Here is a 26,999-nt window from a genome sequence, read left to right on the forward strand (position 1 = left end):
ATATATCAGCTTTGTAAGGAGAATCTGAATGTTGTTAATTGTTCTAAAAATTTTGTTCTTTGCAGGATAACTCTTTTAAAATAAAATCTTACCTGGAATCCCAAATATGTAACATCACGTTGTGAATGAAGCACATGTGCTGAGTCTTTCTCAAAACAGAGTCACTAGCAGCACAAAATGATTACCCCTCTGCTAAGTTCAGAGTTTGGGCAGGTTTCCATAATCTCTTCAACTAGAGAACTGAATAACTTTGTTTTAACATGCCAATGACCAATCTGGCATTTAAAAGTAACTTTATTAAAGTTGAGGATAGCTGTTTAATACACAATTTGATATAATAAATCTACAGCTAGCCACCACTCACATCACATAATTGAGCTTCTGGGATGACACGCTCCTCGGCTAACGCTCAGTGCTGTGGCAGTGGTTGGGCTCTGTACGACAGGCTACCTGCCCTCATGGACTCACGGGCTCTCCTGCTCCCACCTTCCAGAACTTGGGCATTCCTGATCCTGAGAAGAAAGTTCAGAGCTTTTTCTGTGATATTTATAACTTACTTTACTAAAGTTTTAAAAGGCTAAGAGACATTTGTGAATTTCAAATGTAAAACTGGAATTTAAAGTGTTTGTCCAGATAAATTGTACTATGAAATGAAAGGTTTTATTTGCAACTTACACAACTTCATGAAAAAATACACTGCTCAGAATCTGACATACGCTAAGTAAAACATTTTGTTTTCTGAAAAATACGGGTAATATATACCTGTCTTAAAATAATTCAAACACATGATTAAATGAACGAATTTTGATAAAATGTTTAAGATGACAGTTTGCAAAAAGAAAAGTTATTTAACCACATTTGAGTAAATATATAGATGTATATATGTTATTTGTCAAGAGTAAGTGTCAATTTTATTTAGGGTATTCAAGTACAAAAAATGAAAATTTATATACCAATGACTGTTAAGAAAAAATTAGAAGGCATTAAATTGTTCTAAGAATGCTACAAAGGCACTGAATTCAAATATCCCTTAATATATGGATTATCTAAATTTTCATCTTTAATATTCAATTGCTCACAGTTATTTTCTTAAGAAATATTTTTAATAAGATGATTCTACCTTATGATTTTTCCCCTGGAAAACAGAGTTTTAAACAACAAGAATGTAAAACATTCTAATGAAATAGAGTGGCAATACCTCAGGTTCAAAGGTACTCATCACTAGATGATTTATACCTAGATGTTTTTACTTTTACACACATCTTGTTTCATCACAACAATACATCAACCACAATAAGGCACACTGAACTGTGGAAGGCCATGTTACATAATTTGATACAAAAGCTTAGGATCATGTTACCAATTGGATAATGGTATCAAAAACTAAAAAAAGGTTCTATGAAACTATTAAGAGGTTAGACCTTCAGGTACATAATACATTTTAAAACATATTTCCCAAAATTTACCTTTAGTATGTACAAAAAAGGAGTTCATCTTGGAATATAAATGCAATCAGATAGCCATATAATGAATGACTTCTGTATTTTCAATGGCATTGACACTTTGCTCTGTGGTACAATGCATGTAAGGGACAATAACTGAGCAACAGGAGAAATGATTTATATTCATCACAAACCAGCAACTTGAAAACTTCTAACAACAGTGAATATAAAAGTGGTCTCATCCACTGTGGCTTATGTATTAACCTTATACTTAAAAATATTTTTCCATAAATGGCAGTAACTACAGCCATTTGCCAGATATAGAATAAATGATACAGCAAATAAAAACAGCAAGAAAATCAAAGTATACTTCTAACATTTTAATAATTTTTGCTTGTGATGACCTTCTGTGATCTGGAACCTTTGTTTTACATAAAATTGGAGCTGGAAAGAGAAGAAAAAACCTTTTGATTGGTACAATAAAAAAAAACTACATAGGAAATAAAAATTACTAGAATCATTAGTTTTACAAGGTAAACTTTTACAGAAAGAGCAAATATACATCTAATATACTATAGATATCTTTGGAAAATAAAAAAAAAAAACATCAAACTCCATTTTCTTGAATACGAATTCTTTTGAGCTCTCAAAAAAACTATGGGCTTGGTCCCAACTTTATAAACAAGAGCACATGCTAACAGTGGTCTTTAAGTGGAGCAGGGCAACAATTTTTACAAAGCAAATGTAAACTGTCTTTCATATATGGAAGAAACTTGGGGAATCCAATTTTAGTAACACTGGATTGAGGTGAAAGGATAAGAACAGGTAAAAGGTCCCTTAGCTTTATAATTCAAAGCATATCTTAAAGCAGTCATAAACTATAGTTTATCATTTGAAATTCAATGATTGAATAAAACATAACTATTAGAAGTCATATTCATTCTTTTGACAAATAATTGCATGTCCACTATATAGCAGGCACTGTTCTAGGCTCTGGGGATGGATGCATCAATGAACAAAACAAGATCCATGCCCATGTAGAACTTATATTGAAAGATCAGATGTGAGAATTCATTCCTTTTCTTCTCCCCACAAACCATTAAATCCACAGGTCAGTTAAACCCACCCAAACTCTGTGGATTTACTTCTCCATAGTTCAAAAATGGAAAGCTGCCATGGGCCAACATCATGTTTTCCTAATTATTTTTAAGTTATAGTATTCTGAAAATGCTGGGTTTGAAATAAGATGTGATGATAAAATTAAACCAGAAATGTTGCTCTGTGAGGAACAAAAGGAGAGCTAGATGCTGCCAAAACAGAGGTAGCTGGAGTAAACTAAGGCAAAGAGTCACCAAGAAGCACTCAACAAAACAAGTCAGTGATGAATTTCAAGAACAGTCAAATAGGCAAAAGGACACGGACATTTTAAGTGGGAGAAATAAAGGACATAAAGTATAGAAAAGGAAAAAGAACTTATTTTCTAAAACTTTGGTAACTTTGATTTTAACACATACCCCAAACCTATAAGTCTTGAGATTATCATCCAAATGCTACTCATGGCCGCCCCATTGTACAGGGGCCCTCTCTACCTTCCTCTGCATCTTTACGTCCACCATTGGTTTCACAAGCTCTGACATCAAAGCACAGGAGTTCGAATCGATAGCCTGGTTCCCTTATTAAAATAAAAATTCTCACAAAATCATCATCAGTAGAATTTGTTAAAAAAATGAACTAAATTTTTCTTATCAAATATTATTTTACTTCTATGATTCCCCAACAAAGTATATAGCTTCCATTTAGACATGAAATTTAACATAACTAACGGTAGGTCAGCAGTTACTATTAGATGTGTGCTAGAAACACAGGCTGGACAATGAAATAAGAGCAGCCATTTTTCCCCTCAGGTAAATGAGCCTTTTTACATTATGATATATTTTGTTCATTCATTCATTTGCTCATTTTGGCAAATATTTACTGAGCACCTAATATGTGCTAGATGCTGGGGAAATAGCAGTGAACAAGAGGGACAGGTCTCTGCTCTCAAGAAGCTGACATTTTAGTTGCCAGAGCCTGATAATAAGGAAACAGACTGTGATAAACACAAGATCAAAGAGGGCAATGAAACAGAAAGTAATGGGGGAGGGGACCACCAGAGTGGGGGTTTTGGGAATAGCTTACTTCTTACGGTCCTTGTCCTTCTTCAGGTTGCTGCCCGATGCCATGTAGGACTGGTTCTGGTATATCTCTGAGGTAGCTTTCTTTTTTGAGAAAGCACTTATTTCTTCTTCCAAGAGTCTTCTCTTCTCTTCAAGCTTCATTCTCTCTTCTTGGTGAACTCTTTTAAGGTGTTCAAATTTGGCTTGCAGCTGTGAAATAAAGGTGCAATTCCCATTAATGACACAGTGTGGCAGCACACACACAGGAATGTTCTCGAGCTTAGCAACAGTTGCTAACACTAACCTTACACAGTAATCTACAAATTTTCCTGATGTCTCAAAAGTTCATGCTTGAAGTAAAAACGTACATATGAAACTGCCTTGGTAACTTTATTTTTTATTTTTAAAAGATTTTATTTGTTAGAGGGGCACCTGGGTGGCTCAGTCGTTAAGCGTCTGCCTTCGGCTCAGGTCATGATCCCAGGGTCCTGGGATCGAGCCCCGCATAGGCTCCCTGCTCAGCGGGAAGCCTCCTTCTCCCTCTCCCACTCCCCCTGCTTGTGCTCCTCTCACTGTGTCTCTCTCTAATAAATAAATAAAATCTTTAAAAAAAAAAAGATTTTATTTATTAGAGAGAGAGAACAAGCAGGGGGAGCAGCAGAGGAAGAGGAAGAAGCAGGCTCCCCGCTGAGCAGGGAGCCCGATGCGAGACTCCATCCCAGGACCCTGGGATCATGACCTGACTGAAGGTAGACGCCTAATGACTAAGCCACCCAGGCGCCCAAGTAACTTTAATTTTAAATGAGTTCCCATGCAAAAAAAAATGAACAAAAAAAATAAATAAAAAGCCACAGCCTCATGTAAAAACCTGTTTTTAAAACATTTGACCTTTTCTTAGTTTTTATTTTCTTGCTCTGTATTTTCCCCACAAAGCCTCTTCAAAGGCTTCACTTTCTAAAATCCATGTTCAATAAAAATGAGGGACATTAATCACAAAATCAAGTTATCAAAAAAACACCTTATTTTCCAAATAAAGTTACCAAGTATAGTGAAACAGTAAAAAGTTACATTGGTAAACCTATCTGGAAAGTGCCAATTATCAATTTAAATCAAGAACCTTAAAAATCTATTACATTTTTCTCCAGCCATTCACCTTCTTGAAATCTAAAGTAAATCAAGAAATCCTAAACCGAGTGTTATTCATAAAAATACTTAACTGTAGTAGAATTTACACCATAATGGGAAAAAATAGCCTGTGTCTAATAAAGTCAAGAATAAATTTATGCAAAGTACACTCAATTCAGTCACTAAAATGAGTTTGTAAAAGGTTATAACATTACAAGGTGAAATTTCCCTAGTTTGGTGTTTATCTGGAAAAAAAAATCTAGGGACATGAGCAGATTCCCACATGAATCAGCTGCGTGCCTTGCCTGCCAAGAACACAAGTACAGCATCTAGAATCTAGAGCAAAAAAGGCAACTTTTAAAATTCTCTAATCTAGTTAGATTAACTTTAGTATTTTCAGTTCTGGGCAGCATTCATATAAAAAAGTGGGACTTGGGGCGCCTGGGTGGCTCAGGCAGTTAAGCATCTGACTTCAGCTCAGGTCATGATCCCGGGGTCCTGGAATCCAGCCCTACATCAGGCTCCCTGCTCAGTGGGGAGTCTGCTTCTCCTTCTGCCCCTCCCCACCTTGCGCATGTGCACGAAGGTGCTCCCTCTCTCTCAAATAAATAAAATCTCTCTCTAAAAAAAAAGTAGGACTTGGTTTCTAGAAAAGATGGCATATAATAACTGAAGAAATGTTTTGCTAAAAATCAGAGGTTGAGGGGCACCTGGGTTGCTCAGATGGTTCAGCATCTGCCTTCGGCTCAGGTCATGATCCCAGGGTCCTGGGATGGAGCCCCACATCGGGCTCCCTGCTCAGTAGAGAGTCTGCTTCTCCCTCTCCCTCTGCCTCTCCCCCTGCTTGTGCTCTCTCTCTCAAATGAATAAATAAAATCTTTTAAAAAAAGAAATCAGAGGTTGAGGGTGGAAACTGAAGAGCTAAACTCCATCCTAATAAAAATTAACTGTTCCAAATATGGAAGAGGTTGTGTTGTACACCAGTAAAGCCTGACTGGAGATGTATTTAAATGGAGAGAGAAAAGAACTGAAACAGATTAAGTAAGACCCTTCTACGCTAAGATTCTTTTATTCCTGAGGATGGCATTTCAGCGAAGCATCAGTTCCTTAGTATTTGCTTATTTAAATAGTTCCTGCTTTTGCAAAAAGTTGTTTCTGTGTGTGTGTGTGTGTGTGTGCGCTTAAAGGGTGAGGTAATCTAGTTGTCATTCAAATCAGTGGTATAAACAAGAGAGTCACAAGTCTCTGAGTATGTGTGCATTTCCTATAAATGTGGGAGAGGAGCTGAGTAAAGCCTGGAAAGACAGGATACAGGAGTGGATTTATATTATATTAATAAAGACATCTCTGATTACTTAAGTGGAGGCTGCATATTCTATATGCATAGTTAAATATCTTAAAAGGTTATAGGGTACTTCATATATCATTCATGAGGTTGACTAAAAATTACAGAAATACTATAAAGAGAAAAATGTTTTAAAAGGGGAGGCGGGGGGGGCGGGGCGCCTGGGTGGCTCAGATGGTTAAGTGTCTGCCTTTGGCTCAGGTCATGATCTCCAGGTCCTGGGATTGAGCCCCGCGTTAGGCTCCCAGCTCGGGGGGGTGGGGGGGGGGAGTCTGCTTCTCTCTCTCCCTCTGCCTCTCCCCCGCCCCCGGCCTTGTGTTCTGTCTCTCTCTCTCTCAAATGAATAAATAAAATCTTTAAAAAAAATAAAAGGGGAGGCAGGGTAGGTGTGACATCACATCACGTGGAGTTCACAACTTTTGATACCAACAGTCTACACCATATACAAGATTCACTCATGGTTCCACTATTCACTACAATAGGGATTTAATTCAAACATATTTTCAAATATTCAGAAGTAGTGTTTACATAAGATATAGCAGTGTACCATACTGATGATACTGTGTTAAGGGCACAAGTTATCAACAGCACAGAGGTCTGTTTTTCTGACCTTGACTCTATAAAAGTATTTAATGACACTGACTTTACAGTATAAAAACTGGTCACGAAGTACCTTGTAATATTAATAAAGGGGCCTGGAATCTACTGCCTCTAATACTATATAATAAAAAATTTAGAACTCTTGTGAGAATTTTGGTTGTTGATGCCTTAGGTTTACATTAACTTCATTTTTTGTGCTTCACAAAAAAGCACTTGAACCATAAAAATAAAAGTCTTCAAAAGATCTGCTGACAAATAGTCTTTCTTTTTTTCTTTTAACCATGTGGTTACCCTGAATTTTTAATTTCCTTTTAAACAATACACATTTAAGCAAAATATTCTTATGTGGGATTTTAAAAATTAAAAACTCAACTAGAAACCACTTCTACGTCTTTTCTCCTCACGGGAGAAACTAAGACTCATGATACATGAGATAAACTCTTTAATAAAGAGTTTTACTCTACTACCATCTTAAAGATGAATCTACTAATGAAAAAAAAAAAATCAGCATCCTTATTTCCTACTCATCACAACTCTTTCCTCAATATTTATATTTAAAAATAACTCAAAACTAGGGGATTATTCTCCAATACAAGAGACTAAACAAAGAGAATACCCAAATGTGACATGAGACCTACAACTGAATTCCAGTTCAAAAACAAAAGTAAAAAAAAAAAATCACCAAAAAAACCAAAACAAAACAAAAAAAGCCACACAATAAAAGGCCATCTTGGGACAACTGTGGAAGTATGAATGTCGACTGGAGATCAGGTGAGATTATGGCATTCTTATTAATTTTCTTAGGTGTAAAAAAAAAAAAAAATTTTCTTAGGTATAATACTGGTACAATGGTTATGGAGGGACATGTGCCTAAGCTTCAGAGATGCATACTGAAGGGCCTCGGGATAAAGTGTCATAATCATAATCATAATGTCTATAATCAGCTTTCAGATGACCAGGGAAAAATATACATCCTCCCCTCAAATGCATACACACGCATTTATAAAATACAGATGGCAAATTCCCTTTTGAGCTAATCCTTTTTGATCATCATCTTGAATATGGCCATTTCACTTAAAAGTAGCCATTGTGGTTAGGTCTATAGGAAATAGCTTAACTCGAATAAAAGTAAAATTATTGCCTGAAGAACTAGAAGCAAACAGTACTATGGAAATTAACTGTGATGTTTATAGGTATGCATGTGCACATGTGCACCAAGGCTATCCAAAGGTCATCTGACCACCTGGCTCATGTGGAAAGCCTGACTTCAAACTGAGCTACTTAACTGCTTTATAGTTACCCATTTCATAGCAAGCATCAATCCCAACAACTCTCAAGAACTCTCAAGAAAGGCTTTATAAAGCCACAGCTAAAACATTTCTGGCTCAAACTGAAGACATTTAAAACACTTCTTAGTAACCTAGTCCAATACAAGTACTTGGTGAACCACTTCTAATGGAAGACTATGCAAAAAGGCCAAAATTTTTATCTGAATTCAGACTTTTTAAAGTCCGTATGCAAAGACTATGTGTTAAAATAGCTACTTATTGAAGAAGTAGTCTCCAAAAGCATCTCAGCTAAATTCTTGAGATAAATCTCCCCAACAGGACACCTAAAAAACAAATGCAAATCGTATCAAACCAGCATACTTGCCTCTCTTTCAGCTTCTTTCAATATGGCTTCTTTCTCCTTTACTCGCTGCACAAACATCTGCTTCATTTCTTCTTCCTTCCTCTGACGTTCACCATAAAATTCATGTCTTTTGGCTTCATAGGTTTCTTGAAGACTAAAAAGTTATTTGTGGTACTCTCATGTTAAAAAATGATGTAGGAAACTTGCAAACACTCAAACTTCTTGGGTTAAGCCTTGTAACTATAACAATATGTACCAATACCTCTTATATAGAGCAGTCCGAAAACGACATTTCCTACAGCATGAGACTTAAAAAGCCACCAGTGCTACAGCTAATAGAGAGTACTAGATTTCTGAAATCTCTGACTTGTCAAGTCCTTTACAAGAAGTATTCTCATTTTACCCCAAATGAATTCCTCTTTCAGTCTTTGTTAATTAGCATCACTGTGTCTGGAAACCTTGAAGTCTTTAAGTCATCCATGACTCTTCCCATAACCTTATCTCTGTATCTGATCACCAAGGTCTGGGAGTTCAGTCTGTGACCTTGACATCATTTTAATCCAGTCTTCTGATTTCTACAGATACTCTGGTACAGCCCAACTCAATCATAAGTGATTTTCTGCCTTCACTATTACAAATTAATATCCTAACTGATCTCTGGGCTTTTAGTTCTTCTTTCACTTTCTTAATCTTGCCACTCCTAAGATTTTCCAAAAAACACCACAGATCTCATTATCTTTTTTTCCACTGCATTAGTTATGTTATCTACAGAATAAGGTCCCACTTCCTTTAAATAGCACTTAAGAAACTTTACAATCTGGTCTAATTCTACCTTTCCAGATTCATCTCTTACCAAACAAATCCAATCCTCCTAAGGTTCCAGCCATACCAACCAATTCGTTGTTCCTAAAACCACACATTTCATGCTTTAGCTTGTGTTAACTTCTGTGCTTCCAACATTACTGCCCACCTGCCAACCCCCATTCTACCCAGCTAATCCTCTACTCCTTGAATTTGAAAGGCCAAATTCAAATGCCACTTTCTCTATAAAGCCTTCTCTGGGAGCATCTGGGTGGCTCAGTCGGTTAAGTGCCTTTGGCTCAGGTCATGATCCCAGGGTCCTGGGATTGACCCCTGCATCCGGCTCCCTGCTCAGTGGAGAGTAGTTTCCTTCTCCCTCTCCCTCTGCAGTTCCCCCTGCTTGTGCTTGCTCTCACTCTCTGTCAAATAAATAAATAAAATCTTTAAAAAAAAAAAAAAAAAGCCTTCTCTGGTCTCCCCATTTGGAACTAACTATGCCCTCTAAGCACTCTCATGGCACTCTGTACCTATTCTTTGGCATTTATATCCTACTTGTCTCTCTAATAGATCATTATCTTTGTAACCCGACTATCCAGCAAAACTCTCTAGACATTTCAGGCTCTTCATAACTGTTCATTTAATGACAGAAATTGCCAGGAAGTAGAGCCTGATTTAACCAAGCAGAGCAAGGATTGTCCTGGAACACTATGCCCAGCTGCCCCTTTTTTTATATATATTTTTTGTTTTACTTATAGCATTTCAGAGGTATAACAGACCTTCTTATACGTCAGAAACACCAAGCCCTTCCATTTCAGCTCACTATGAGACTATCACAAAGATTTAACAGGGAACACAAATGTACTTTCCAGCTGTGTTAGAGTAAGAAATTTCTACTGCTTACAAAAGTATTTTATATCTAAGTAGATATAAATATGATGAATTAAGGAATTTTACCGTCTTAAATAAGGTCCCACCTCCTTTAAATAGCACTTAAGAAACTTCACAATCTGGCCTAATTCTACCCTTCCAGATTCATCTCTTACCAAATAAACTAATCCTCTTAAGGTTCCAGCCATACCAACCTATTCACTGGTCCTATAACTGGAGAAATAAATCTTATAAATATAGAATTCTAGAAGTTCAAGGAGAATTAGAGTAAGAAATGTTGCACAACAGCTATTACAGCTGATTGTATGGGGTATGCATAGCAGGTGTTCTGAGGAGGAACAGATCCTAAACATTGTCTGTAAGAGCAAAATGTACAAACTGCCCTAGATAACCACATAAATGCTCAAAATCTCAAGGAAACATTTTACTTTTTACCAGGCTTTTTGCTTTTCTGTGTTTGTTTTGGTCTTATTTTAAAGAAACCTCTATATCTATCAGGCTACTTTCATCATTTTCAGAAACCTCACTACATTTTGCTGATCCTACACTGGATTGATAGTCTTTAATGACAAACTTGATTTAAATAATGTTCTGAATTCATACCAAATGTAAGCTTAAAAAAGTTCCCATTATCTGTTTATATAAGCACTTGAGTTGCTTAAGAGGAAAATAAATCTACCTGGCAAAGGGAAAAGACCTAACATTTGTTGAATAGCTCCTACCAACAAGGTACTTTTCTGGAATCCTTTCTCTACCTAATTCCCATAGCATCCATGAAGAATAAGCACTAATACTCTGTTTTACAGATAAGAAAACTAAAGCTCAGAGAGGAAAAGTAATCAAAGCAACATAGTCATTAAGTAAAAAGCTAGAATTTGAACCAGGTTAGGTTTTTGTTTTATCAAAAGATTAAAAAGTCATGTACTGCTCCTGCATATTTTCCATCATGTCACATGGTTTTTCAACTTTGACAACCAGAAGTCCATTTTAAGTAAAACCAATTGTAAGTTAAAAAACCCACACTATCTTTCAAAAGGTGGTAAAAAAACTCCTAGAAGATCTGTAAGGGAACAATTCACATAGTTAGTGTTGTAAAACTAATGCAACTACTGTTTACTATCATGGATTTATTCATTAAACGAAAATGAAAAAGTTTTCTTGCTATGCTAGTATAAAATTCTTGCTTTTTCTAGTATAAAAGAAGCTTGTTGTCACAAATATTCAATGAAACATATTACTATACTTGCAAATATCACTGATTTAAAGCAAAGTTTAAAACCAAAGAGGAAGAAAAAATTTTTTCAAATGCTCATATTCATCAAGAAAATCACTGCAGTCCCTTCACTTAGGACTTCTTTGTGTTTCATATACAGTTCTTAAAAGCCTGCTGAACTTTTTCCATTTCTGCTGTAGACTAAATGCAGAAAGTTATTTATTTCTTGAGAGTTTAAAAGACACAAATTTTACAACACAAAAAAAATTATGTCAAACTTAAGCAACTCTAAAATACTACAAAAATCTTCCTTTCAAAACTACAGGTCCCTCGACACTTCAAATGGCAGTGATTTTATACTCAAACGTTAAAGATGATTAACTGTTGGAATGAGAATGGTTATGTTAATCTAAAATAACTTAGGGATTTAAGAAGGTTTATCAGTTATTTCTGATCTAGCTTAAATAATTAAAGATCAGTTAGTTAAGGCTAGAGGAGAGTATAATGCCATTTACTGGGACCTCATGATAAGCACATGAATAGTATTGCGAGATTAAGACACTAACTACGACTCAGCATAACTGTTCACAATAAAATGTAAATGGAAAACAAGCTGAAGGTCTGGCAATGTAGAGGACTGGGTAGTAAAGAGAAATAAAAGTCATCCTAACATGTTCATATAACTGTTTTTTTAATTGATAGATATAATATTGAGGGATGGATTTTACATGCCAACCAAACCATAGTGACTACTGTTAGGTACACCCCAAATTAAATGGGAAATATTGCCCAGAAAATAGAATGTAACTTCTTGAAACTGTAAAACCTTCCTAAGACATCAAGCTATAATGAACTATAGAAGCTTTACCAAATAATTTATTCACAAATAAGAAAACAGCAGGAGAAGAAACATTCTGCCATGCCTGATTCAAGAAATCCAGTAAAAAATGTCTTCTCTCTTAAGGAGAGCAGCCTAGGAAGGGTAGAAGACTCAGGCAGGCAGAGGCCTCCCTGACACTGAGATCTAGTTCCCCATCCTTTCTTGCTTGTTCCCTACCCAATCTGTTACCTGGTGTAGACTGAAGAACCTCCTTTTTCCAATTTTCCATTCTTCATTTGATCAGTGAGCAGATGCTTCCCGAACTGAAGAAATGCTCAAAAAAATGGATGTTCTAAGCAATCTTTGATTCTGAATGTCCACCATCTACCTATACTTCCCTTTGGTATTGTTAACCTGATTACCTTTTGGAGAGCTACCTCTTCCCCCTGGGGATACAGTCTGGTGGGACAATTAATTAGATTCATGCCCACTCCGGCCAAGACAAGGGTACATGTCCTAAGGTAGGCCTACTGGACTAGACTATAAATTGTCAAGCAGAGAATAAAAAGGCTGGAAATGGTTTCAGTTCATTCACTCCACTCCCAGCATAGAATGAAACTGGTTTCTACCTGTTCTAAGTCTTCTCTTTGAATCTGTAATTCTTAGCTGATGTAGCCTTCCATAGAACTACTGCCCTTTTTGTCTTATTTTCAAAGAGCTGTAAAGGAAGCAACTGCAATGTATTACACTGCTGTACTTCTATAGCAAGAACCTGATCCTTAGCTTCAACACAGCTGACCTCTCCTTTCCTGAAACTCTCTTCACTTGGCTTCCAAGACATGTCACTGCTGGTTTTCCTCCTTCCTCTACCCAAGGCTTCTCAGTCTCTTCTATCTGCTTCTCCAGCTGACAAATATTAGAGTGACTCAAGTCTGTTTCCAAGGCACCTTTCTTTTCAGATGTACTTCTCTCTTCAGGCAATCTCATCCATATTCAAACATTCAGTTAGCCATCTAAATGCTGATGACTCTTAAGTTCATTCCTTTGGCCCAGCCCTCTCCTCTGAGCTCCAGAAAAATACCCAAAGTGCCTATTCAACATTGTCACTTGTATGTTTCAGAGGAAACTCAAGTCAGCAGGTCCCAAACCAAGCTTATGCTCCATCATGCCCAGCACTGCTGCTCCACAAAAAAGCCAGTCCTTCCAGAGATACCTATTTCGAGGAAAGGTACAACCATCTACCTAGCCAATGAAACCATAATACCCAGAAACTAGAAGTCTTTCTTTTTAGCAGCAACTTCTGGCATTTCCTGCTTCTTTACCTCAGTATATCCAAACAGTCACTAAGTTCTTTCAATTTCATCTTCTAGATATGTCCCAAACACACCCAGTTCTATTTTCACCACTTTTGCTTTCATCCAAGCAATACTCACCTACTGGTGTCTCCTAAACATCTTTGCACACCATTTTAATACTTTCTTTGCATTAGAGCTGAAAGTGATTTTTCAAATGCAAATATGGTATGATAACTCCTTGAATGGTTTTGCCTTTCCCTTGAAACAAAGCCCAAATCCCAACCAGGTCCTCCACAGTTTGACTCCTGCCTACCTGTTCTCTCAATCTTATGCCCCCAACTTGTCTGCTCTCCAGCTGCACTAACCTTCTTACAGAGCTCTGAAGATGTCATTCTCTCTCTGCTTGCAGTCTTTTCATGTCTTGCTCTGACTTCCCCAAATTATTAGCTCAAAAAGTAACTGCCTCAAGAAAATCTTCTCTAATTTTCCAGATTAAGTCAGGAAACCCTCCCCCATTATATACCATCTCTCCTTTAGTGCACATTTCACAACTGTGATTAATTGTGCAATTTGATTTTGGCCTCCCCTATAAGAATGTAATCTCCATGACAGCCAGGTCTATAGGATCTTATTCCTATTATATCCCCAGCACTTAGCCCAGAGCCTTGCAAATAGGAGACACTTTTTAAAATGTTTATGATTTGTGGGCACCTGGGTGGCTCAAGTCATGATCCCAGGGGCCTGGGATGGAGATCCACATCAGGCTCCCTGCTCAGTGGGGAGCCTGCTTCTCCCTCTCCCTCTGCCATTCCCCCCGCTTGTGCTCTCTGGCTCTATCTCTGTCAAATAAGTAAATAAAATCTTTAAAAAAAAATGTTTATGATTTTTCATATTATTCACTGCTGACTTTCAAATTATCATCACAGCCTTAACTTCTCCCTAAGTGCCAGATTCATTTATGTAATAACCTACTGAAACTCTTCACTGGAATATTCATTTATTTAAAAGATTTATTTATTTATTTTAAAGAAAGACAGAGAACACATGTGCGTGCATGAGTGGACAGAGGGGCAGAGGAACAGAATCTTCAAACGGACTCCCCGCTGAGTGTGGAGCCCAACGCAGGGCTTGTTCCCACGACCCATGAGATCATGACGTGAGCAGAAACCAAAAGTTGAATGTTTAACCCACTGAGCCACCCAGGCGTCTCTTCACTGTAGTATTTAATAAGCAACTTAAATTTAACATGTCCAAAACCTCTCAATTATCAACCATAACCCCTAAAATCTATCCTTTCCCCAGTCTTGCTCATATCAGTAAACATTACCACCATTCAGCCAAATTCAGGTCATTTTTCAGTGACTGGAGTCATCCTTGATTCTTCTGTCCTTTACATCCCATATCCAAACCATCAATGAGTCCTATGAATTTTACCTTCAAATTAGATGTCTTAAATGTGCTTCTGACCACCTCTACACTATCACTCTACCCCAAGCCTTTATGGTCTCACCAGGACTACTGTAGCAGCACCCTGACTCTATTTTCCACAAAGGGCCAGAGTGTCCTCGAGGACTCCCACCTCCATCCCAGAAATTCTGTAAGGTAGAGTTTCTGTTTAATCCCACAGTACTTACATACCACTGACTAGCAGTGTGTGGAACCAATGGGAGGCAAACAGCAAATATCTACTGAATGACTGAAATTTTAACTTAAATGCAGATTCTTGGGCTCCATCCCTGGAAATTCTGAACCCACATTTCTTAATCTTCCACAGATGCCTGATGACTGACCCACCAGGCAACCTGAATCCCTCTTCTCAGAGTACTTCAAGGCTGTCCCACTTGCTCTCACTCAGGATTCATGTCTTAGTAATGTACATTGAGACCTCTGAATTGACCCTCAAATTTGAAAGAATGAGAAGTAAGCCTCCTCTGGGAAACACTAGCGAAGCCAAATCTTCAATAGAGAAAATAATTTTATCAGATTGGCCTGTCATCAAAAGCATAGCATGCATGAAATTGGTGAGGAGGGGTTAAGTACATATAATTCTTAATTTATCATACTACTAGAGCTAAAACACTAATTAAATCCATAGATTAAAAAATTTAAAAATTTAACCTCATCTACTATTAAATCTTCCCAAAGGTCATATGCAATGGCAGCACTGATTTAAGGTTCTCCTTCTCCTTCTTTTTGTGTTTACTCTACTACAAATACTAACAGTCAGGGAAATGACAGAAATACAAATAATGAAATAGAAAAGAAATCCTTAGTTCCACAACAGAGTTTTAAAGAGTGTTTTGCCTAAAGATCTCATGCTTTCCTCCATGCAAAAACTATTCTGGAATGTTACATCAAATCAAATTTGATGTAGTAGGTTAAGGATTAGAGTTTCATGTTTACATACCTTAATAATAAAAAAAGTCAGGAATGTGGCAGTACATAAAATTACCCAGCAAGTTTATAACACTGAATGCTGTAATTACTGAACAAGAAGGTCATCAGGCTCTAAAATTCTTACAAGTACCCTGTAATATTTTAAGAAACAGTCTAATCTCTGACTCCCTACAAGCACTTTCATTCTTCCTTTATAAGACATTTTCCTAAGTTTAACTAATTTCAAACTTTCATCAAGATAAAAACCAAGGTTGTTCTGTTTTTGGTTTAATATGATTCACATTCGAACTTTCTTTTAGAAGAACAGATAAACATGCTTTTATCTTTTTCAGAAAAATACAACATAAAACCAAATAATGAGAGTTCTTTCCTTTAGTTATTCATTTCAGCATGTATTGAGATAATGGGCTTCTGCCATTATGTTCTTTCTTTCTTTTTTTTTTTTTTTAAAGATTTTATTTATTTATTTGACAGAAAGACAGCGAGAGCAGGAACACATGCAGGGGGAGTGGGAGAGGGAGAAGCAGGTCTCCCGCTGAACAGGGAGCCCGATGTGGGACTCGATCCCAGGACCCTGGGATCATGACCTGAGCCGAAGGCAGATGCTTAACAACTGAGCCACCCAGGCGCCCGATTATGTTCTTTCTTAAACTCTTTGAGTCAGATGAGGTATTAGAGACCCTTCAAAAGCAAGAAGGACTCAAGTGATCTGAGAAGCACAATAATTAATCATAAGCAAATGATTCTACTTCATGGTTTGCCAGATTTCTGAAAACCACATTCTCCAACATCCTGGATATATAACAAGGTACAATCCTCTCTAACTTCCTCTTTGGTTGGCTTCTCACAGAAATCCCCTGTTACCTGAGTGGCTTATTCTCTGGGCTCACATCTGTAAAGCCCATTTCCTCCAGTTTGCAACGCCTGTAAAGTTCATAATGCCTAGTGTGGGTCTGTTCTCGCAGATCTTCCATGTTTGTACAAATGAGCATTTCTCGGAGCTTTACAAAGTCACAGTGGTTTTCATTTTCCACTAGCCAGAAAAAAAAAGAAAATAGCAATACCAATTTTTAATTCCTGACACACGGTATTTGTTGAAAGAATCTATAAAAACACATCCGAAATAACAGTGAAATGATCAGCCTAATACCTATGATTGTTTTATATAAGTAACCAAGGAAGAAACTCTTGCATTATACACACTGAATTATAGGCAATTTGAATGAACAGACTGGGAAATTGCTTTAAATTTAGTAGGCAATCGATAAACAGGAAAGAAATACATTATATTATGTTACCATATGCTCCAGTTATTTCACAAGTATTTTGTTGGCAGTTTACAAACCATCCTTAGGACATTTTACAAAGTGCTTAAAACGAGTCTGTAACATTATTTTACTAAAACTTCAAAGCAGTAATTCTGCATACTCAAGATGCCATCTGTACATGCTATAATTATCAAATTCTTTTTATACAATGCCACATTTATGATGCTGTGTTTGACACCATTCAAGATTAGTGAATAAATACACTTAGTTCTCCTTACATAGCCCTTCTTCTAGGGTTATGGTAACCAAAAGACTACAAATAATTGTGTAACTGTAACCAACAGTTTTAAGTACAATTACTATTTTTGTATTTTTTATATATTAAAAATGTTAAGTTTTGTTAATATTTTTTATTAACTACAAATCTGTCAATTTAAAAAAGCAGCAGTATTGGGAAACCAGTACTAGTAGGGAATCCATTCCCCAGTAATAAAAGCACAAGTAAGTGAATGAACCAGATAGTACTAATTACTTATTCATTACAATGCTACATTAATCCTAAAATTTTTTAATTGGCTGACTAGTTTGTTTTGGAAACAGCTGGCGATACTTTGGTGATTAGAAATACATAAATGTACAGGATGGTTTATTGTGCCTAGAATTACCTAGTAATTAATTTATATATCATGTCTAAACACTAGTATTTATACTCAAATTCTGTTCTGACTAGTGCTTTCCACTTTCTGAATGTCTTGGCATACCAGGCACAAAATGTGTGTGGTATAATGGAGAAAATGGGGACACTCTGCCCAGCCTCCACATAATTGGCCAAAACAGAACACATTCCACTCTTCTGATAACCAAATCATAACCCAAAATAAGCATCAACTCAGAGAATGCACTGAATGCAACTTTCAGACTATTAGGTGACAAACATATTCCTTCCTAGTCATCATTCACCTCATTTACCTTGTACAACACCCCAAGGGTACTGGCGAGCTTTGACCATCTTATTTCCAACTTTTACCTCATCCATACTTCCTACAACAGCAAACGGCAAATGTCCCTGGAAGGGAACCATGATATCAAATCATATCTCACGCTATTGTGATAAATGACCAACTAAAAAGTTTTATGAAAATAACAGATTAGAGAAAATTTACTAAATAACAGAGTTATTAAAATCACATGATCTGCTATGCCTCTGATTTTATTTATTTTAAAATTATTTTATTTTTTTAAGATTTTACTTATCTATTTGTCAGAGAGAGAGAGCACAAGTAGGGGAAGCTGCAGGCTCCCTGTGAAGCAAGGAGCCTGACGCAGGATTCGATCCCATGACCCTGGGATCATGACCTGAGCTGAAGGCAGATGCTTACCCAACTGAGCCACCCAGGTGCCCCTATACCTCCAATTTTAAAACTTGGCAGTGAATATGTGCCAACTGTTCTATAAAAGTAAATTTCAGGCTCTGTAAAGAAAATTATTCACTGAGCATCCCCCACATGCAAGGTATCATGCTATAAGAATAAAAAAAATTCTAGTATAGAATTTTTGCGCTAAAAGGCAAAAATAATGTTGAGGAAATTACACACATACACACACACACACAAAATAAATAACTAAAATATATATCTATATTTAGTGTGTGCACAGATATATGATACTAATACAAAGTAATATTTAAGTCCCAAACTAGTGCTAAAGATAGTAAATGTTACATAAACTTAGAGGAGTAAGGGATCACTGTGAGCAGAAAGATATAACCCAAACCAGAGATGGATCAAGGAGAGTAAGAACTAACTTTGGTAAGGAGAAGATTTTGAACAAATACATAATAGCTAGATGTAGAGAACAGTGAGTAGACTGGTCTGTCTGAAGCTGAGGATTAATATAAGAGAAAAGTCTAATGTAAAAGTTTTAAGTATTATATTTAATATTTAATAATTGACATTTGGTGTCTTATTGTCCCTTTCTGAAAAATTATTCCAAGTGGGCACAAAAAATAAAATTAGATCTAAAGACAATGTAACACATAGGTATTGAGATCACTTCATTTACATTCGTCAGCTTTTTTAATTTAAAGTATCTTAATGAAAAATCAGAAAAGGAAAAGGAGACATGGCATGAACGGTTACTGAGTATCACTGTGTTGGGCAGTGAACAAAGACTATATCCTCACAACAACCCAATTGTACGTATTAACCCAATTTTGTAGGTAAGTTAAGAGTCTCAGGGAGGTTAATATCTCCCACAAGAACATACAGTTAAGTCAAAACCAATGACCCTTCAAAATATAACCAGATATTTAAGAAATTCAGTAGCCTGAAGAAAGTATCACAAAGAACTTAGCCATCTTTAGTCGTATTAAATGAAAAGTTATGTGAATGTTTAATATGTACGTGTGACACTATAAGGGACACTGAGCTTAAATATCAGATTAGAAAGATATCCTTAAGGACTTTAAGATTCCAAAGCATTCCGAGGGAGAATATAAAGACTTCACATGTTTTTTAAAGACAGGATAAAAAAGGTATCTTTCTAAGGCAATTAGTAAGTATGGTGCCACAAAAGGAGTATCCCAGCCTCACCAATGTATCATTTTATTTAGGTGAAAGTAGAGGAAAGAAAATATGCTCAAAAATATATTTTCATATATTTTTTCCAACTCTAGAAAATAACACATTTTCCTATACTAAACTTTCTGAAAATTCACCTTGTGTGAAGTCTTTTTAGAAGACACAAGTTAAAGTGTTAGTAGGAATGTCACTTACAAGTTACTCTTTTCACATGTAAACAGAATTAACATTCAACTAGGAGCTTACATTCATTGAAGCATTGATTTTAGCAATAGTTTCATCGTCTGTTGGAAACTGATATATCTGAACACCGTTGCTAACCAATTCACTCATGAGCTTGATCTTAAACTTCTGTAATTCAGCTTTAGAAATTGCATCTGCTTTGGCAATCACTGGTATAATGTTCACCTATTGACAATAAAGAAAAACAAAATCTCATAATTGAGGATTTATTTTTTAATTCTGTAGTTTTTGCATTCAAAACCACTCAGTCTCTGACAAACTTCCATAACCTAGATCAGGGGATGAATAAACTATGGGCCAGCTCATTGTCTGCTGATATAAATATTTACTAGAACACAGCTACACCCATTCATTTACATATTATCCAGAGCCACTTTCATTCTCCAATAGCTGAGATTAGTAGTTACATCAGAGACCATATGGCCTATAAAGCCTAAATTATTTACTACCTGGTTCTTCACAGAAAAAGCTTGCCAACTCCTAACCCAGATCATCGCTGGCTGTCACTACCACCATATTCCCCTACACAATCATTCCTACAGATGCTGGCCTTAATAGTAACTGCTTTTAAAAAGCAGAGTTCTTATAAGATTAATCTTACATCTGAATTTAGGGTTAGAAATCTTATATTTTCTTCTGTTTCTCAAAGTCTCTTATAATTTTATCACATACAAAATGTAAGCAGGAAGCTGAGATCACCTGCTTAATTCACTAAGTATTTTTTATTTCTTAATAATCTAAGCATAGGAGGGGGGAAAGATGACAGAGGAGTAGGGGACCCTATTTCAACTGGTCCCCGGAATTGAGCTGGATATCTACCAGACCACTCTGAGGACCCACAAAACCAGCGGGAGATGTAAGAAGATCTGGATCTCTACAAGCAGAATACGGCAGGCAGTTGGTTTTGAGGTACGAAGTGGGGAGCCGTGATTCCGCAGTCAGATATCAGAGGATAAACGGCAGCGGGAGGGTGCCTGGCCGTGGGGATCCTACACGGCCGGTGAGTGACAGCCTCGCGCGATGCAGACAGGCACAGACTCGCAGACCAGTAGCAGCAGGGAAAGGACTTTAGGGCAGCCCCCGGGGTGGAAACCCGGAGTGGCGGGGTCGCGCCTGCAAACTGCAGCTCCTGGGGCAGAAACCCGAAGTGGTGGGGTCACGCGCCTGCGAATTGGGAGCAGCTGGCGGTTTTGGCAGCACAAAGGGCAGAGACATGCTCCGACCTGGAGGCAGGACTGAGAGTGCTGCGGAGAGGCGCACAACCCAGGACGCTGCAGTTTATGGCAGCACAGACAGAAACGGAGACGGTGTGGCCTGGAGAGCACACTGAAGAACAGACTGCGATCTCTCTGCTCTGAGGCAGAGGGTTGGAAACAGTCTCTTCTGCTCTGACTCGTGGAAGAGACACGGAAAGCCGCCAGGGAAAGGCGCCAGAGAACAAAAGCCCCCAAAACTGATTCCCGCTGAGCCCATCCCCCACCACAGGGGCACAGGGCAACTCCGCCCAAACGGGGTTGCCTGAGTAACAGTGCAGCAGGCCCCTCCCACAGAAGACAGGCTGGGAAAACAAGAGGCCAGCAACCCTAAGGTCCCAAGAAAACAGGTGCATCTTGCTTGGGTTCTGGTCAATAATTTGGACTCTATACATTCCCTCAAACATCCATCAACAGAATGACTAGGAGGAGGAGCCCCCAAAACAGAAAAGACTCAGAGATTATGACTTATGCTGCAGATTTACAAATGGATGCAGATATAACCAAGATGTCAGAGATGGAATTCAGGCTAGCAATTGTGAAGACAATGGCTAGAATGGAGAAATCAATTAATGGCAACATAGAGTCTCTAACGGCAGAAATAAAAGGTGAATTGGCAGAACTTAAAAATGCTATCAATGAGATCCAATCCAATCTAGATAATCTAACAGCTAGGATAACTGAGGCAGAAGAGAGAATAAGCGACCTGGAAGACAATATAATAGATAAAAAGGGAAAAGAGGAGGCCAGGGGAAAACAACTCAGAATCCATGAAAATAGAATCAGAGAAATAAGTGACACCATGAAGCGTTCAAATGTCAGAATAATTGGAATCCCAGAGGAAGTGGAGAGAGAGACAGAGGACTAGAAGATGTATTTGAGCAAATCGTAGCTGAGAACTTCCCTAATGTGGGGAATGAAACAAACATTCGAGTCCTAGAGGCAGAGAGGACCCCTCCTAAGATCAAGGAAAACAGGCCAACACCCTGGCATGTAATAGTAAAACCTGCAAATCTTAGAACCAAGGAAACCATCTTAAGGGCAGTTAGGGGGAAGAGATCCCTTACGTACAGAGGGAGGAACATCAGAATAACGTCAGACCTATCCACAGAGACCTGGCAAGCCAGAAAGGCCTGGCAAGACATATTCAGGGTACTAAATAAGAACATGCAGCCAAGAATACTTTATCCGGCAAGGCTTTCATTTAGAATGGATGGAGAGATGCAGAGCTTCCACGACCGGCAGAAACTGAAAGAATATGTGACCACTAAGCCGGCCCTGCAAGAAATATTAAGGGGGGGTTCTATAAAAGGAGAAAGACCCCAAGAGTGACATACAACAGAAATCTACAGGGACAATCTATAAAAACAATGTCTTCACAGGCGACATGACAATTAATTCGTATCTTTCAATAATCACTCTCAACATGAATGGCCTAAATGCTCCCATAAAACAGCACAGCCTTGCAGATTGGATAAAAAGACAGGACCCATCCATATGCTGTCTACAAGAGACTCATTTTGAACCTAAAGATACATCCAGACTGAAGGTGAAGGGATGGAGATCCATCTTCCATGCCAGCGGACCTCAAAAGAAAGCTGGGGTAGCAATTCTTATATCAGACAAATTAGATTTTAAACTAAAGTCTGTAATAAGAGACACAGAAGGACACTATATCATTCTTAAAGTGTCTATCCAACAAGAAGATCTAACAATTGTAAATATCTATGCCCCCAACATGGGAGCAGCCATCTACATAAGCCAACTGTTAACCAAAATTGAGAACAATACGTTAATTGTAGGACACCTCAATAGTCCACACTCAGCAATGGACGGATCATCTAAGCAGAAAATCAACAAGGAAACAAGAGCTTTGAATGATACATTGGACCAGATGGACCTCATAGATATTTACAGAACATTCCACACTAAAACAACACAATACTCATTCTTCTCGAGCGCACATGGAACTTTCTCCAGAATACACCATATACTGGGTCACAAATCAGGTCTCAACCAGTATCAAAAGATTGAGATTATTCCCTGCATATTCGCAGACCACAGTGCTCTAAAACTGGAACTCAATCACAAGAAAAACTTTGGCAGAAATTCAAACACTTGGAAGCTAAAGACCACTCTGCTCAAGAATGTTTGGGTCAACCAGGAAATCAAAGAAGAACTTAAACAATTCATGGAAATCAATGAGAACGAAAACACATCGGTCCAAAACCTATGGGATACTGCAAAGGCGGTCCTAAGGGGGAAATACATAGCCATCCAAGCCTCACTCAAAAAAACAGAAAAATCCCAAATTCACCAACTAACTCTACACCTTAAAGAACTAGAGAAAAAGCAACAAACGATGCCTAAGCCACACATTAGAAGAGAAATAATTAAAATTAGAGCAGAAATCAATGAATTAGAAACCAGAAACACAGCAGATCAGATCAATGAAACTAGAAGTTGGTTCTTTGAAAGAATTAATAAGATCGATAAACCACTGGCCAGTCTTGTCCAAAAGAAAAGAGAAAGGACCCAAATTAATAAAATCATGAATGAAAGGGGAGAGATCACAACTAACACCAAGGAAATAGAAACAATTATTAGAAATTATTATCAACAACTATATGCCAATAAACTGAGCATCTGGATGAAATGGAGGCCTTCCTGGAAACCTATAAGCTGCCAAGACTAAAACAGGAAGAAATTGACAACCTGAATAGGCCAATAACCAGCAACAAGATTGAAGCAGTGATCAAAAACCTCCCAAAAACAAGAGTCCAGGGCCTGATGGATTCCCTGGGGAATTCTACCAAACATTCAAAGAAGAAATAATACCTATTCTACTGAAGCTGTTTCAAAAAATAGAAGCAGAAGGAAAACTTCCAAACTCATTCTATGAGGCCAGCATTACCTTAATCCCCAAACCAGGCAAAGACCCCATCAAAAAGGAGAATTTCAGACCAATATCCCTGATGAATATGGATTCCAAAATCTTCAACAAAATCCTAGCTAGTAGGATCCAACAATACATTAAAAGGATCATCCACCATGACCAAGTGGGATTTATCCCCGGATGCAAGGGTGGTTCAACATTCGCAAATCAATCAATGTGATAGAACACATTAATAAGAGGAGGGAGAAGAACCATATGGGCTACTCAACTGATGCAGAAAAAGCACTTGACAAAATACAACATCCTTTCCTGATTAAAACTCTCCAGAGTATTGGGATAGAGGGAACATTCCTCAAGTTCATAAAATCCATCTATGAAAAACCCACAGCGAATATCATCCTCAATGGGGAAAAGCTGAGAGCCTTTCCCTTAAGATCAGGAACACGTCAAGGATGCCCACCCTCGCCACTGTTGTCCAACATAGTACTAGAAGTCCTAGCAACAGCAATCAGACAACAAAAAGAAATAAAAGGTATTCAAATTGGCAAAGAAGAGGTCAAACTCTCTCTTTTCGCAGACGACATGATACTTTATGTGGAAAACCCAAAAGACTCCACCCCCAAATTACTAGAACTCATCCAGCAATTCAGTAATGTGGCAGGATACAAAATCAATGCACAGAAATCAGTTTCTTTCTTTCTTTTTTTTTTTTAAGATTTTATTTATTTATTTATTCAAGAGAGAGAGAAACAGCATGAGAGGGGAGAGGGTCAGAGGGAGAAGCAGGCTCCCCGCTGAGCCAGGAGTCTGATGTGGGACTCGAACCGAGGACTCCGGGATCATGACCTGAGCCGAAGGCAGTCGCTTAACCTACTGAGCCACCCAGGCGCCCACAGTTGCTTTCTTATACACTAACAACGCAACTGTAGAAAGAGAAATTAGAGAAACAATTCCATTTACAACAGCACCAAAAACCATAAGATACCTTGGAATAAACTTAACCAAAGAGGTAAAGGATCTATACTCTAGGAACTACAAAACACTCATGAAAGAAATTGAACAAGACACAAAAAGATGGAAAAATATTCCATGCTCATGGATCGGAAGAATAAACACTGTTAAAATGTCTATGCCACCCAGAGCAATCTATACCTTCAATGCCATCCCGATCAAAATTCCAATGACATTTTTCAAAGTGCTAAAACAATCAATCCTAAAATTTGTATGGAATCAAAGACCACAAATCGCCAAGGAAATGTTGAAAAAGCAAAACAAAGCTGGGGGCATCACGTTGCCCGATTTCAAGCTCTATTACAAAGCTGTGATCACCAAGACAGCATGGTACTGGCACAAAAACAGACATATAGACCAATGGAACAGAATAGAGAACCCAGATATGGACCCTCAACTCTATGGTCAAATAATCTTTGACAAAGCAGGAAAAAACATGCAATGGAAAAAAGACAGTCTCTTCAATAAATCATGCTGGGAAAATTGGACAGCCACATGCAGAAGAATGAAACTCGACCATTCTCTAACACCATTCACAAAGATAAACTCAAAGTGGATGGAAGACCTCAATGTGAGACAGGAATCCATCAAAATCCTAGAGGAGAACATAGGCAGTAACCTCTTTGACATCACCCACAGGAACTTCTTTCAAGGTTCATCTCCAAAAGCTAGTGAAACAAAAGCAAAAATGAACTTTTGGGACTTCATCAAGATAAAAAGCTTCTGCACAGCAAAGGAAACAGTCAACAAAACAAAGAGGCAACCCACAGAATGGGAGAAGATACTTGCAAATGACACTACAGATAAAGGGCTGGTATCCAAAATCTATAAAGAACTTCTCAAACTCAACACCCAAAAAACAAATAATCAAGTCAAAAAGTGGGCAGAAGAGATGAACAGACATTTCTCTGAAGAAGACATACAAATGGCTAACAGACACATGAAAAAATGTTCATCATCATTAGCCATCAGGGCAATCCAAATCAAAACCACACTGAGATACCACCTTACACCAGTTAGAATGGCCAAAATGGACAGGGAAAGAAACAACAAATGTTGGAGAGGTTGTGGAGAAAGGGGAACCCTCTTACACTGTGGGTGGGAATGTAAGTTGGTACAGCCACTTTGGAAAATAGTGTGGAGGTTCCTCAAAAATTTAAAAATAGAGCTACCCTATGACCCAGCAATCGCACTCCTGGGTATTTACGCCAAAGACACAGATGTAGTGAAAAGAAGGGCCATATGCACCTCAATGTTCATAGCAGCAATGTCCGCAATAGCCAAACTGTGGAAAGAGCCGAGATGCCCTTCAACAGATGAATGGATAAAGAAGATGTGGTCCATATATACAATGGAATATGACTCAGCCATCAGAAAAGATGAATACCCAACTTTTACATCAACATGGATAGGACTGGAGGAGATTATGCTAAGTGAAATAAGTCAAGCAGAGAAAGTCAATTATCATATGGTTTCACTTATTTGTGGAACATAAGGAATAACATGGAGTACATTAGGAGAAGGAAGGCAAAAATGGGGGGGGGAATTGGAGGGAGAGATGAACCATGAGAGACTATGGACTCTGAGAATCAAACAGGGTTTTAGAGGGGAGGGGGAAGGGGGAATTGGTTAGCCCGGTGATGGGTATTAAGGAGGGCACGTACTGCATGGAGCACTGGGTGTTATACGAAAACAATGGATCGTGGATCACCACATCAAAAACCAATGATGTATTGTATGGTGACTAACATAACATAATAAAATTTAAAAAAGAAAAAAGAAAGAAAGAAAGAAAATGAAAAAAAATAATAATCTAAGCACTAAATAATCAGGGTAATTGATCCCTCGGCAAAACTTTGAAGCAGGCGAGTTTCTTCTTCCCCCTCTTATTTTGGCAGATCCTCTCCCCAATGACTCCATCCAATCTGCACCCTGTGTGAAAGACTCCTACCTAGATGTTGAAGGAAGGAAATTTTATGAATACCAATTGAAAGTGTTCATGACATTCTCAGCCTTAAAGTCCTATCACTGGCCA

General features: G+C 37.9%; 1 protein-coding gene across 3 annotated transcripts in view; it reads right to left on the reverse strand.

The window, feature by feature from the left end:
* Positions 1-885: 885 nt before the first annotated feature.
* The window catches only part of SEPTIN10 (septin 10), a 64,629-nt gene continuing 38,515 nt past the window's right edge, over positions 886-26,999 (reverse strand). Inside the window, exons 6-12 of one of the 3 annotated variants that reach the window (XM_044918487.1) lie at positions 19,808-19,969; positions 17,952-18,048; positions 16,579-16,747; positions 8,322-8,454; positions 3,621-3,808; positions 3,032-3,114; positions 886-1,886 (exon numbers count right to left, since the gene is read on the reverse strand). In XM_044918487.1, the coding sequence (XP_044774422.1) occupies positions 1,744-1,886; positions 3,032-3,114; positions 3,621-3,808; positions 8,322-8,454; positions 16,579-16,747; positions 17,952-18,048; positions 19,808-19,969 (975 nt within the window). In that variant the 3' untranslated portion in view covers positions 886-1,743. Of the gene's footprint in view, positions 1,887-2,856; positions 3,115-3,620; positions 3,809-8,321; positions 8,455-16,578; positions 16,748-17,951; positions 18,049-19,807; positions 19,970-26,999 lie in introns of those variants that run through there. The other 2 variants (XM_021680310.1, XM_021680308.1) reach the window with 2 other exon arrangements.

Source organism: Neomonachus schauinslandi, chromosome 10 (assembly GCF_002201575.2).
Source record: "Neomonachus schauinslandi chromosome 10, ASM220157v2, whole genome shotgun sequence".
In the NCBI taxonomy this organism is placed as follows: domain Eukaryota; kingdom Metazoa; phylum Chordata; class Mammalia; order Carnivora; family Phocidae; genus Neomonachus; species Neomonachus schauinslandi.